Genomic DNA, 13,542 nt, shown 5'->3' on the forward strand with positions numbered 1-13,542 from the left:
CTCCCGCCCTCACTGCCACTATTTCCCTCGAAAACCCTCGTTCCAATCCTGACCCAACTCGACTACCGCTTGTTTGACCCCGCCCTCACCCCGTTTGCAGCCATGAAATTCCCCCGCAAATCACATCGTCTGCCTCTCGCTCTCTCTCTCTCAGCGAGTAATAGCACAGACCGGTGCAAACGAAGGTGAAGGCGGAGCCGCTAGCGCACTCCCGTCGTCGGTACTATAGGTTAGTTACTGTATTAGGGCGCGATTGGAGTTGTGTCTCTCTTTCCGTACGACGAGGGTAACGGGGGTAACGACGCGATCGAGGTGGACTTGGATCTCTTTCTTGCCTGACTGCGACACTGAATTCTGGACGTGGGTACGGGTTGGTTGATACTTACTACATCAGGGCGCGATTTGAGTTGTTTCTCTCTCCTCCCTCCGTACACCGAGTGCAACGACTTGATCAAGGCGAACCTGATCTCTTTCCTGCCTGACCGCGACATCGAATTCTGAACGTGGGTACGGTTTCGTTGGTAGGAGGCTGTTGGTTGGGTGGCTGAGGTTGTGATTTGGGCGGTGAGTATGCGGTAAGATGGGTTTGGTTGATGTGGGATTTACTGACTGAGGGTGTAGGATACGAAGTGGTTGGAGGGGGTTTGGGTTCACTACGAGAAGGTGCCTGCGGGAGGGACTACTTCAACTGATCGCTACGACTTGATCAACGAGACAGATCAGAGAAGTACTTACACGACCCGGCTAGACAACTAAGCGGATTCGACCAAGATGAATTCAATTGAGGTGTCGTCTATCCTAGAGCGCCTCAGAGAGCGATATCTTCTGCGAAAGCCGCATACACGCATCGGAAAAGAAGAGGGACTCAAAGAAATTGAGAAGATATGCGCGGCGATTGCAGCTCACCCCACAGGTACGTACGACCGTTCTGTTCCCTACCCGCTTGTCTTGTCACTGACACGAACAGACTCTGCGCTTCAAAACTTAACGGATTACCTGTGGGATACGATTCTAGTCTTTTCATACGATGAGATAAACGCTATTATCTACCGCCTTCAGCGCAGCTTCAAAGCCCATCAGAGCATCCTTGCCGACTTGGTCACCCAGATGTTCGGCTTTGGTATTGACAATGATCACTGCGAGTTCGATCACACACTTGGCAAACAGATTATTCATCTCTTCCATGATGTCCAAGCGTACACCGAGGTGATGAAAGACATGAATAAACTGATTATGCTGGCATTTGGCATGATGACGGAGACGGAACTTCAAGAGCGGTTGAACGGCCTCATCAGGGATGCCTCGTTTGCAGATGAGCTGTTTGTGCTCACCGGCAAACTAGGCTTTCCTAGAGAGGCGTATAGCACTCTTGTCTCAGTTGCCAGTAAGTCGCAGGCTTTTGAGAACGCTGCGGAGAGCAACGGATCATTGTCGTCTGCGGGTCGCACTCAACAGCCATCACGCAAACTCGAAGAGGCTATACATTTACAACAACATGGCGGCCGGACCCCGTCGTTGCCTCTTAAGCTGCGAACAGAATCTGTGACAGCAACGCGCAAGCCCGAGCCTAGAACGAAGCAAGAAGTCGCCCTACTCATCCAAACCGCTTCACGTGGCCACCTGCTTCCAAAACACGAAAGCGCCTGGTACTCCTTTGGGTTTGTCTGCACTACGACTGAAGAAGACGAGCGACGACTTGCAGGTCTCTACGCCGTCCTCATCCAGGAAACAGACAGTCCAGACAGCTTCCGCGAGCCCCAGCACACTCTAGAGACGTGTAATCTAGCAACTCTATTCGACACAAAGGGATATGGCAACTTCCGCGAACTTTCCCCCCACCTGGAAACATTCCTCACCACGCCAGCCGAGCAGCGTCCCACGGTATGGCGTCTGAAGCAATTCATCCACGATACCAATAACGCGAACCCACCAGCTAGCCTTCGGCGCGACTACGGCTTCAAGTACTGCAGACAAAGAGATGAAGTCACGCGTCTTAAGGCCATCTACAGCAAGATGTTCGAGAAGATGGGGGTAATGGAGGTACATAGTGCTTGTGTACATGGCAGGTTATACGAGACTGCTAAACGCGAGGGAGTGACTATTCAGGCCAAGGATGCAAGGCTTATGAAGAATGACTATCCTTCCCCTTTTGTGGGGTTTGAGAACACGGCTGGACTTGAGAATTATCGGAAGCCGTTGTTTAAAAAGCAGCTGAAGACGTAGTGGCGAGGTGGTGATGGCGGTGATGATGATAATGATGATGATATCTAGAACGCCTCTAAACAAGGGAACAGAGGTGTCGATGTCGGTTCTCCGAAGGACGGTTTAGCTATGGGATACTGGGCATGTGATTCGAGACTAGGTTTGGGTGTGGCGTTGTGGAGGACTGGACATCATGGAATCTTGCTTTTACAGATGTACTGCCCATCTTTTTCTTAACAGCAATACTGCTGTCAAGGAGCATGACTATGGCCAATTAAGATGACGTGAAAGAGCAGCTCTTGTGTAGGACGAGTTTTGCAGGTGGTGTGATTTATTCCGGTGTAAAGCTGGATGAACAAGGTGAACCTAAATGGTTGCCTTGCCATGTTCTAGCCCCACGGCTGTTTCTTTTGCTGCTAGTCGTGGCGCCATTCCCGCTTCGAATGGCCTACAGGTGTCATCCACCAGTATCACAAGCACCTTGCTCATCAATGCTACACAGCCACCCAACGCCTTATTGCTCATTCTGCGCTGTCCATGCAGCCGAGGCAGAATCGATACTGCGTGGTTGATTGGTGTGCAGGCCTGGCGTTCGGCTGATGACGGGTCGGCGGGAGGCGTCTGCTACGCTGATCCCACGTTTTGCGCATTCGCGCAATGGGGTCCATACGCTTATGAGAGCCGTCTAGGCAATTGCCAATTCCGTCATGAATTTCTTGACCAAGCTGACGCCTCTCATATATGCTGGCTGTCCGAGTTTGCGACTCAGAGCAATCTCGTCCAACGCTACCGCTATCTCTGCGCAATGGAGACCATGCCGTCGTGCACAAACTCGCACACCAGATTGCCCAAGCTGAGCATGAGTAAGCATGTCCAAAGAAGGGACTCGCTTTCCTCTTCGAGAACCCGAGATTCTGGCTATAACAGCGATCCGGATCCGCTCTCGCCCTTGGAAATAGCCGTGGTAGAGCAGGGTACGTACGCCTTGTCTGTACATCTCTCAGAGCCTTGATCATTAACACCACAGCAGACCTACTTCCCTCGACATTTCCACGCGTGCCAAGTATCCTGCTTAACTCTAAACCCACCTCTTTTCAGACACACCTCAACTTCGATACCATAAAGCGCTTTGGACGGGGAACCATCTTAAGTGATGATGCAAAAGCTAGTTCGGACCGGGGAATCTCAAGTCACCCCGCAACATTTATCCCGGACCGCGGTATTCCGCGAAGCTTTCCTTGGTCCCCCGAGTTAGAGATTATCTATAGCGACGGACCTGCGGAGATTCTGCAAACCCAGACAGCTTCTCAAGATGAAGATATAGAGAGATGGGTGAACGACAATCTCCCGTCACGCAATCGACCGGAGCAGAGGGCACTATCCATCGTTTCAATATCTTCAACCAGTAGCTGCGACATGTACACAAGCACGGATGTCAGTGACGATGAAGATGAGTATAGAAATGGGCCTTCCATCGCTCAAAAACCGAGGTCTATTCTCAAGGTCATCGACTTGATCATCAGGAAGGTTGAGATTAGCCTACGACATGCAGCTTACAAACAGTGTGCGGGAAACAACACCCCAAGCTCTCAGTCTGGAATCTCTACTTCCACAGGACACAGCCGCAAAACATCGTCGAGCTCCGGATCGAAGAGAAAAACACGCCAGGACGGTAGTCCGCCGCCAGAGGATGATGACGAGGACAGACCAAATAAGAGGCGGCGGGGGTCGATCGTAACCTTGGATGAATCAGATATGGGTGCGCGGTTCGCATGTCCGTTCTACAAGCATGATCCGAATCGATACCGCAATCGGCGTACTTGTCCCGGCCCTGGTTGGACGACTGTCCATAGGATGAAGGAGCATTTATATCGGTCACATGCTCAGCCAATCTTCTGTCCAATCTGCTACGCAAAATTTAAGTCAGACAAGGAGCAACTGAATCATGTGCGGTTGCAGCAATGTGAGAGATCGTCCACCCAACAAATTGACGGCATTGATAGGGAAACAATCTGGACGCTGAGAAAACGTACCACTGGACTGAGGCTAGAAGAAGACAAGTGGAGAGATGTTTATCATATTCTTTTTCCAGGGGTTCCGACTGCGGACATTCCCAGTCCATGTATGTCACTTCCTTTATTCAAATTTCCGCCTGACGTACTGACATGAAAAAAAGTTTATGACTGCGAATCGCCAAGTGAAGACTCACGAAGATTCCGCAGAGATCTGCTTCGTCGCGTGCAAGAGGAGCTGCACATGGAAGCTGAACAGATGCCTAGTCCAGTCGAACAGCAACTTCTACAGCGTGTCGCTCAAATTATCCGTCGTTGCGAAGAAGATCTACTAAACCAGTCTCATCCGCCTCACACTGCTGACTTCAATACCGGTCGACGTGCTAGTGCTAGCTCTATAGGCAGTTCTCACCAGGCCACGCCTGCATCTGCGCCCAGCCCACCACCATTCCAGAGTGATTTGATACCAGTGGCGCCGGTACTAGGTTCCCAAGACCATATTCTTGTCCCGATGACGCTCCAAGACACTGCACAGTACATACCTGAGCCTATTGTAGACTTTACGCAACTGGTGTATGATGACCAGCCGTATGATACTTTTAGTCTGGGCATTGATTGGGAGGATGTCTTTTCTCCGGTGCAAGACATGCAATGTCGGAAGAGCAGCGAGCCTGGTACCACATGTCCAAGGTTTATGTTCACTTGATGGGGAAATGTAAAATTATTTTCTTTGTAAGCTCTAGTGCTATATATGTCCATATATGTTGCCCACAGCCTGAAGTTATAGCAGTAGTATTGTGATGTACATACCCCGTGATTGTTCATGTCACGACGTCATAAGACACGTGACCTGGGTGAAACACGAGTCATGAAATGCGATTTCCGCGCGATTGAGTTGCACAATCTTCAGTCGCAAACACAATGCGTCCAGCAACGCGAACGTCGCTCGTCGAGTTTCGCTCAATCCTACTACCGCCAATTCGCATTCCGGTTCACGCTCTCGGAGCGTTATATCGCCCACAATGCTCACGGCCGACTCCCAGTGGCGCTCCTCTGCAATGCCTCACGCAGCGTCGGGGTATGAATCTCTACAAGACGGCCAGATCTAAGACACTGTTGGGACAGCACAAATCCTTGACTTTCTCATGGTATGAGCTAGAGCCTCCAAGTGCATCACCGAACCGCATCAACCTCTTTGAGACGGATAAGCACCATTCCAAGTATAAACTGATAGCGGAGGACGTGTCGTTGCAAGATGCATACGATAATTATGTCAAGCCAGGGCATATGCTTTACTGCATGAAGGAATTGAAAAAGGGCATGGCAAAGAAGTTTATGGCTGGGGAACAGGAAGAGGTCTTGAATGAATATAAGAACTTCTCGTTTGCGGAGGCGGGCTCGCACCGGATTTCATTGGACAGCCCCCAGAAAGGACGACAACTTGGAGGACTCAAGAACATTATTTTCAATGAGTCGAGTCCAGTCTCCCATTTCCGGCTGTGCATGGACCGGGCCTATCAATTTATCAACTTAGGCTCGCCTGTCGAGATGCGTATTCGATTACAGGGCAGTGTATCCAAAGAAAACAGACTCATGCCCGGCGACCCGGCCGTCTGGCCGTGGATGCATGCCCACTTCCCGCACTTGCGCCCGGATTTCATCCTAAAAGAGATGCCCGAAGGAACCCAGTTTCTCATCAACCCAGTCAGCGATGGGCGGGTGTGCCAGTGGGTCATGGCCAAACCAACGACTGGATCCAACCAAGACCTGGATGGGCGATTTGAGAAGGTTCAGAAAGGCGTGATAAATTCAATTAGGAAGGGAGTGCAGGAGATGCTGCCACAGCGAATGCGACTTCTATTGGCCGAGGGTGGAAACGTGAATTACTCGCCCAACACGGGCATGCCGAGATCAAAGGCAAGGGCAAAATATAGCAAGGGTGGAGATGTCACATATGGGGCTGAGGAGAAGAAGCATCTGGCCAAGGACGCGGAGACGTATAGGTTCCTGCAGCCCGATGTAGACAAGAAACAAAGAGCAGAGGACAAGGGGGTAGTGGAGGAGGATGGGAATGAGGATGATGGTGAGTTCAGGCCCAGGTACAGGCACAACAAGCAAGAGGACAGGCCGTCGCCGGAGCGCAAACATCGATGGCTAGGACGAGGCAGCAGGCGGTGAAGGGGGGGCAGAGCGGGGTTAGGAGTGCAGTGCAGTGTATTGTATTGTATTGTATGAGTAAGACTGGCGACGTGGTGCGTCGATAGATGGACAGAAGAGATACGTGTACAACAAGAAAGGGTTTCAGCAGTGGCAGGTGTTGCTTGGCGCAGTGCTTAGGGCTGACTAGTCCAAGGGAGCTTCGGCCAGGGAAACAGAAACAGAAACGGCCGGGGCGCATCCCGAGCCACAACCCAGGCCAGGCCCTGCCCTGGACTACTCGCACACCCAACTAAAGTCCCCGACGCCCTCGTCTCCCTTTGCGGCCGTGTGCAGTGCTTCAGATGGATGCCCACCAGTGACCCCCTACCAGTCTCGTCCTGTCGTGTCCTGTCTGGTGTCAGACAATGCTCTCGCCCTAGACCTCCACTCCCCTTACGCGCGCCATCCAGTCGAGCGAGGCCCAATATCCCTAAACAACCGCCCCTCCCCGCGACCTCCGTTCTCCGTCCTCCGTCGTCATCATCATCACCACCACCACCGCCACCGCCGCCGTGTTCCGCGCCTCCTTCGCTGCACACCCAACACGTCGCCTCGAGCCAGCAACCTCGCCCTCGTGCGCCTGAGGCTCAATGAACGCCGCACGTCAGGCGTGCCGCCCAAAGCACCAAGTCCTGGTCCTCAAGTGCTACCCCAAGGTCCTGAAGAACAATGCAGACGCCAAGGCCAATTCGAGCGAATTGAGCTACCTGCTCTACTATGCGAGCACACGCCGCAGCAAGCTCCAGAAGGTTGTCGACTTCCTCGACAAGAAGGCCACCAAGGATGTGTGGAAAGTCCGCACTGGCAATGTCCAAGTCACACTGCAGATTGTCAAGACGGTGATTGAAAAGTGCCCGCGCGACCTCCCGCTCTACGCTGGCTCTGTCCTGCAAATCCTGCGCACCATCCTCAACTCGAACAACTTGGCCATGGTCGAGGAGTCAGTCCCGACCTTCGAGGCACTATGCGCCCACCAAGACCCCGCCGCTCTCGCTGCCGACCAGGACTACATTAAGAAGTACGAGGAGATTGTCCAGCTATACGCTCAGTTTGCGTCCAAAGATGCCGTCAAGACGGGCAAAGACGCCGTGAGCTGGCCTGTGGCTATCAGGCACCGAAAGGTTGGCCTGCAGGCGCTCAAGGCCGTGGCCTCGTCTGAGTCACTGGGGTCAGAGACGGGGCGCCAGCTGGCCGTCATTATACCAGTCATACTCGCAAACATACATGCAGAGACCGGCGCATATCTCAAGCAGCTCGAGATCCGGGAAGCCGCCCAGGGCGAACACGACAAGGAAACCGCAACACGGCGGCGACAGAGCGTATCCACAGCGCGAACCGACGACGAAGACGGAGACCCAATCGCCGCATCCGGAACAACCGAAGACGCGGACAAACTGGCTGAAGAGGAGGTTGGCGTGCTCGCGCTACAGGCGCTAAGGAGCATCTTCCAAGGGGTGAATCGCGGTCAGCTCCGGCTGGCGACATCCGCCGTTCTCGACTTTATAAGCACACACGTCAAGAGCCAACAAGAGGTCCCGCCAAGCGAGAGCAGTCACTGGGCAACGACGCTCATGGCCATGATCTGTGTGTGGGTGCCTGTGCAAGACCGATACACGATTCTTGTGGGAGCAGTTGAAGCCCTGGTCCGCAGCCCAATCGTGGAGGAGGATCTCGAGCGACAACTGGTGCTCGCCACTGTCATTGACTATCTTCTTGCCTCACCCATCAACTTCATCGGCCTTAGTGTCATGGATGTGCTGGTAGGGTTCATCTCGCACACTCTATTACTGTTACAGCTCGGTGGGCCAGGATCGAACATCTTGCCGCATCATCAGCAGACGACTTCTATCATGTCTGAAAAAGATGAAAGTAAGAACTCATCCGCAAGCAATGTGGATGGTGTCGTCATGGAAGTCGTGAAGAAGCCCTCAGGCGCAAGGTTGCAGCTCTTAGACACTGTACAGAAATGTATGGCAGATCTTGCAACCCACGTGTACTATACAGACCAAATCTCAGACATGGTCGAAGCAATCCTGAGTCGCCTCAAGCCCTCGCGTCTCTCGGCCATTTCTACTACGGCCGAAGCGATACAGAACCCTGAAGGCACTGTGGAGGCTGTTGCAGACTCAATCAGCATGCAAGAGAAGACTCATGTTGACCGGTTCTTCTCATTTGAGACAGCTCGCATCACGGCTCTCGACGCTGTCAAGGCCATATTGAAGAGGGCAAACGCGCGGAAACCGGACGGTTCTCCAGCTTCGGTGTCGCGAAGCAAGGTTGGTGTCAGTGTGTGGGAAGGCTCACAGTGGCTGCTGCGCGACCCCAGTGGCCGAGTCAGAAAGGCTTATGTCGACGCATTAGTCACCTGGCTGAATACCGAGAAGGACAAGGAAGACCTGAAGATTGTAGAGAACTACAGACGGAAGGAGAAAGATAACGACAAGAATTCACTGTCTAGACGAGCGGTTTCGAACGCTTCTACGAGGGAGAGGGTATCTAAGCGTGGCAAGGACACCTTTCTGCCTCTACTCCATCTGGCTGTGTATGAAAATGCGCATCAATTCATTGACTCGGAAGCCGACTACTTGCTTCTGCACCTCCTTCTCACCACCTTGGTCAACCGGTTAGGCGTCAACGCTGCAAGAAGCGGGTTGCCAATGATCATGCGACTACAAGAGGATATCACAACTATAGAAGATCCCGGTGCCAAGTTGCGCATAGGGAGTCTGGTGCATGGCTACCTCTGGGCACTCAGTGCGGCTCTAGACTTTGAGGTTTCTTCTGTCGGTCGCGCACTGCACAACGAGATTACGCGTAGAAACCAGAAGGGTCTATGGATGAAGAGCATCAACGTTCCACCTATGCCCATCGATTTGATTGAAACGCCACACCCAACACCGGTTGCAGTGCCTCCGGAAATTGTCCAAAATGAGGCCCTCAGGCCCTTTGACAATCTAGAAGCACTTGTTGAGAAGATCTCGGAAGGTTATTCGACTTCCCTACATTCTCCGCCTACTTCGCCCCCAGGGTCGCCTAGCCGTGGAGGGGCTGCAAACGGCTCAATTCCAGCAATCCATCAACCAGTCCAGCCAATGGCGCCTAGGGATCCCCCTGAGTTATCATTCAAAGTCCGGGAGGATCTCATGTCGCGATGGTCTCGTGACGAGTGCCTGGCAAGCCACTCCAAAGACTCTACATCTGCATCCATCTCTGGGTCCAAGTCCGGGACTCACTACACCAAGAATAACTTTCTTGGTGTCAACATTCCACACGGAAATCTTGACAGCAATGCGAGCTCCCCTGCTCCCAGTCCCAGGCGAGCGCAGAGCAGACCCCCATCCGCCGCTTATGGTCTGGCAGGTCGTCTTTCCTCACCAAACCGCAGTCGCAGTCCCGGCGGTACACCCAACAGCTCCTCATCTATGCGCTCGACTGTGCGCGTCGACGACCTGAGGCGCGCTCTATCCACCTCCAGTGGTGCAGCACCCAGGACAAGTTATTCAGTTCGCGCTCCATCGCGGCGCCACCGTAAATCCTCTTCTGACCATGCATCCACCACCTCGGAATCGCTCATTAGTGTACATTCGCTTTCCGATGCATCCTTCATCACTACACACCCAGCTGGAGACTCTCAGTACCTTCAGAACTCCGACTCTACAGCCACACCCGCTGCGACATCGACACCTCGTCCGCTGACAGCCGCGTCGACGCAATCAAACGGGCAAATACGAGAGCAAACGTATACCATGGACAACCTCCCTCCAGTACCTCCTATCCCAGAAGACCTCAAGGCAAGTGCCAATGGTGGGATCCATTCCAGAGACTTTGCTTCGCGGCCTCGCACCACGTCAAACGGCGGCATGACGAACAAGGCGCGAAGTGTCAAGAGCGGAACCAGCAGGAGCCGGAGCGGAGACAGGAGAAGGAGCAGCGCAGGCAAACATGTCCTTGGCCCCTCTAAACCGGATTTCTCGGGCTTCCTGGATAGCATTGGTGTTGAGGATGCTGATACGGAGGACGGGGATGTTGAGGAGGTTGGTGTGCGCAAGGCGCCATACTAAGAGGTTAGATGGAGTTTTTGTTGAAGAGGCGTGGGTATGGGTCTGTCGTTTCCTTTGTGCATTTTCTTCCTCTCTCTTATTATACTCTCACGGTGCTACCTACTCGATGCATTGTGATGCATCATCTCCGACTCGCTCGTCTGTTTCTCCCTTTTGTCGCGTTAACTAGATCTTTTTTTGGTTATTTTCCCTTACCTCCGCTCTTGTCAACTTTCGTGTGTCTTTTGTTACAATCCTCTTTTTTTTGTGTTCTTGTTAGATATAATTCCACAGCTGCATTTTTAATAGCAAAAAAAGAAAAAGCTGCAAAAAGTAAAAAGGCGGCAGATTTCAAATGCAAATCATACAAAGTCTTTTGAGAGACTTTTCTTAACTGCTCGTCTCTTGTCTTTTCATATTTGTTCTCTTCTTTTGTTTTTTCTCCTCTTGTCGGCAAAGGAGCGTTTACGGGCTCGCTCAAGTAATAGGTATTGTGGTTCGGTTTCCTTATATTCCTATTTAGTGAACAAGTACGGTTATGATTATGGAAATTATCAAGTCTCTTTCTTTCCCTCTCTACATGGCATGTCAACGCGAGATATGGGAGTATACTTGGGCTCTCGTTACTAGAGGAATCTGCAGCCAAACTTTTATCGCGTAATCTTTGGTCTTGTAAGAAAGACGTTGGTGGCAATCATACTGTAGAATAATACGCGCAGTCCTCGTAGGAAACCATACACAAGGATACAATACACTTGTTAGAATAAAAGCTCGACTTCCAGCATTGAAAAGAGAAAAAAAAAAGGAGACAAAGAATTTCATTCTTGCCCTATTTCCATGGTGGTACTCCCTTCATTCCCATCTATCTTATCCCTTCCGAGATAAACGTCCAAAAGACGCTAACATACAACAGGCAACAAAAGCCTACGATTTCTCAATATCATCGACATCCGCATCCCTTGTGTTGGGAAAGCTTCTCCTCCGTCTACTTCCTGCTTCGACAATGCCACTCGATGTACTTTGTCCCCTCTCCGCTTCATCACCTAGCCGCAACAACGCCACGGGCTGTGGTTCTACAACCGCCTCGCCGTGATTACCGCCTACGCTTTCCATGGTGAACGGGCTGGCGGTCGGCGCATCCAAGATAGCCAGCTCCTCGGGCGTGAGAAAGCGCGGCATAAGCCAAGTGCGCATGGGAATGTACAAGAAGATGAAGACGGGAAACCCGATTGCGGCAATGGTCTGGGTGATGGCGAATGTAGCACCGAAACCGATGAGTTCGAGGGCGACGAACGCCCAGATGACCCAGCGGCGCTGGATACGTAGGAGCGGCTCGGATTTGGGTGTGAGATGGCGGTCGCGGGCGAGGAAGAGGAGTTTGAGGGTGAGGCCGTTTGCTTCGAGGGCTTGGATGCCCATTACGAAGAAGAGGCCTGCGAGGACGGCTTGCGGGATGAGGTGTAGGACGATGAGTAGAGGGCCCGTCATGGTGCCTAGGGTGAGGAGGCCTTGAGCGAGGTTCGAGACGCGCTGTTCGACGACGTGGTCGACGACGGTGCGTGTATGGCCTTTGTTTGCCTCGTCGTCGTCATCGCTTTGGTCGCCGGTGGAGAGTGTGCGTGTCACGCAGAGGGATGTCGTGTGGAAGGGGGCTTGAGGGATAAGGCCATTGGGGAAAGGTATGCCGAGCAGGCCAGCGACACCAGTCGTCAGACCGAGGAGAAACAAGTCCCAGTGGAATCCTGCTGGTTTTCGGAGAGGGAACTCGGTTCCCTGTGCAATGAGGCTGGATACGTTGTGGTCGAACCAAAAGAGGATGGTGAGCAGAATGGCAAATGGGATAGCGAGGAACACGTCGCCGACGCTGATATCCCAAAAATGAATGAACCATCCACGGTCCGTCGTGGGGAAGAAGGCTTTGGATGTGGGTAGCTTGAGCAGCTCGATACCTGCCATCTTGCCAATATGGACGAAGCCCGTGAAGAATACCACGGTCAAAGGGGTACCGTAGTCTTCGATGAACTTCCTTACATGGCGTTGCAGCAGCGCTGATTGCCCAATTACACCACACAGGTATGCTACGGCCGTGACCAGCAGTGCAATCACAATGGACAGGTACGCCGACGCATCATCGACTGCCCACTGCCTTGTCAGGACCTGAATCCCCTTTTGCAGATAGATAAACGCAACGTAAAAACCAAAGATGTCGCAGGAAAACCGCGTAACATAGCGCAATCCATTGCACGAATTGGTCACAGCCAGAATCCAGTGAAAGATGAGCGACCAAATACCAATCCATGCCATAAAGGCAAAGTAATTGGTGCCGCGCGGGACAATGATGTCATACACGGTGTAGTTGAAGACTGTAATCGGGCCCGTAACGCCAACAATGACGAGTGGCTGCGCTGCTGCGAGCGAGAAGACGACTGAGCCCAGCACAGAGGCGAGCAGCACTTCGTTGACGCCGAAGCTTTGCTTCGTCTTTTCAAACATGTCGAGGGAAAAGGCGAGCGCGGGCAGGATGTTGGCAAAGTACATGTAGACGGTCGCGGGCACGACTCGATAGTCCCATGCGTCTTTCCAGTCACTCCAGTAAAAAGGTGCTCGTCGACGAACATCCTTGATCATGCCGCTGAAGAGGCTCGTCTTCCACCATGCGCTGCTCTTCTTCTTCTTCACAGAAGCAGATTGTCTTGATGCATTTATCTGTTGTTCATCGTGATTGACATAATTATCATTTGCCACTCCATCGTCTTCTGGAAAAGCTCCACGCGACCCTGAAGAACGGTTCGGCGGCGTCGAGTCCTGCATGGCAAGGCTGTGGCTCTCTGGGTCTCGTGATCCAGGAAGGAAACGGGCTTTTCGGAGGCTGCTATGTCCGGTACGTCGTCATAACAGGTCTAGGTAATGCTGCACAAGGTGGCAAAATAGAATTAAAAATAAATAGAGAGAAGAAGAGCGAGTCAAGGGAGATGAGCACAGAGCGAAAGCACAATGCGATAAAGCAACTTTCCCGCCATTGCAATGGCGGACGAGCTGGGTTAATAATGGACTGGTGGAAGAACCGTTGATCTCACACTGAGCCCGGC

At 52.4% G+C, this 13,542-nt stretch overlaps 5 protein-coding genes across 5 annotated transcripts; 4 read left to right on the forward strand and 1 right to left on the reverse strand.

Moving 5' to 3' along the window:
* Positions 1-1,251: 1,251 nt before the first annotated feature.
* Positions 1,252-2,223, forward strand: COCVIDRAFT_85393 (hypothetical protein; the record flags this gene model as incomplete). The annotated part of the gene is made up of 1 exon (XM_014706520.1): positions 1,252-2,223. The coding sequence occupies one exon, from the start codon at positions 1,252-1,254 to the stop codon at positions 2,221-2,223; it is 972 nt and encodes a 323-aa protein (XP_014562006.1).
* A 784-nt stretch (positions 2,224-3,007) lies between these two features.
* On the forward strand, positions 3,008-4,920 carry COCVIDRAFT_33277 (hypothetical protein; the record flags this gene model as incomplete). The annotated part of the gene is made up of 3 exons (XM_014706521.1): positions 3,008-3,176; positions 3,233-4,324; positions 4,379-4,920. The coding sequence occupies 3 exons, from the start codon at positions 3,008-3,010 to the stop codon at positions 4,918-4,920; spliced, it is 1,803 nt and encodes a 600-aa protein (XP_014562007.1).
* Positions 4,921-5,135: 215 nt separating this feature from the next.
* COCVIDRAFT_85412 (hypothetical protein) lies at positions 5,136-6,392 on the forward strand (the record flags this gene model as incomplete). The annotated part of the gene is made up of 2 exons (XM_014706522.1): positions 5,136-6,233; positions 6,291-6,392. 2 exons carry the CDS (start codon positions 5,136-5,138, stop codon positions 6,390-6,392), a joined length of 1,200 nt encoding a protein of 399 aa, XP_014562008.1.
* Positions 6,393-7,003: 611 nt separating this feature from the next.
* Positions 7,004-10,474, forward strand: COCVIDRAFT_22246 (hypothetical protein; the record flags this gene model as incomplete). Its single annotated transcript, XM_014706393.1, has 1 exon — positions 7,004-10,474. The coding sequence occupies one exon, from the start codon at positions 7,004-7,006 to the stop codon at positions 10,472-10,474; it is 3,471 nt and encodes a 1,156-aa protein (XP_014561879.1).
* A 903-nt stretch (positions 10,475-11,377) lies between these two features.
* On the reverse strand, positions 11,378-13,081 carry COCVIDRAFT_85229 (hypothetical protein; the record flags this gene model as incomplete). Its single annotated transcript, XM_014706523.1, has 1 exon — positions 11,378-13,081. The coding sequence occupies one exon, from the start codon at positions 13,079-13,081 to the stop codon at positions 11,378-11,380; it is 1,704 nt and encodes a 567-aa protein (XP_014562009.1).
* Between the last annotated feature and the right edge of the window lie 461 nt (positions 13,082-13,542).

This window comes from Bipolaris victoriae (genome assembly GCF_000527765.1).
Source record: "Bipolaris victoriae FI3 unplaced genomic scaffold scaffold_3, whole genome shotgun sequence".
Lineage (NCBI taxonomy): Eukaryota > Fungi > Ascomycota > Dothideomycetes > Pleosporales > Pleosporaceae > Bipolaris > Bipolaris victoriae.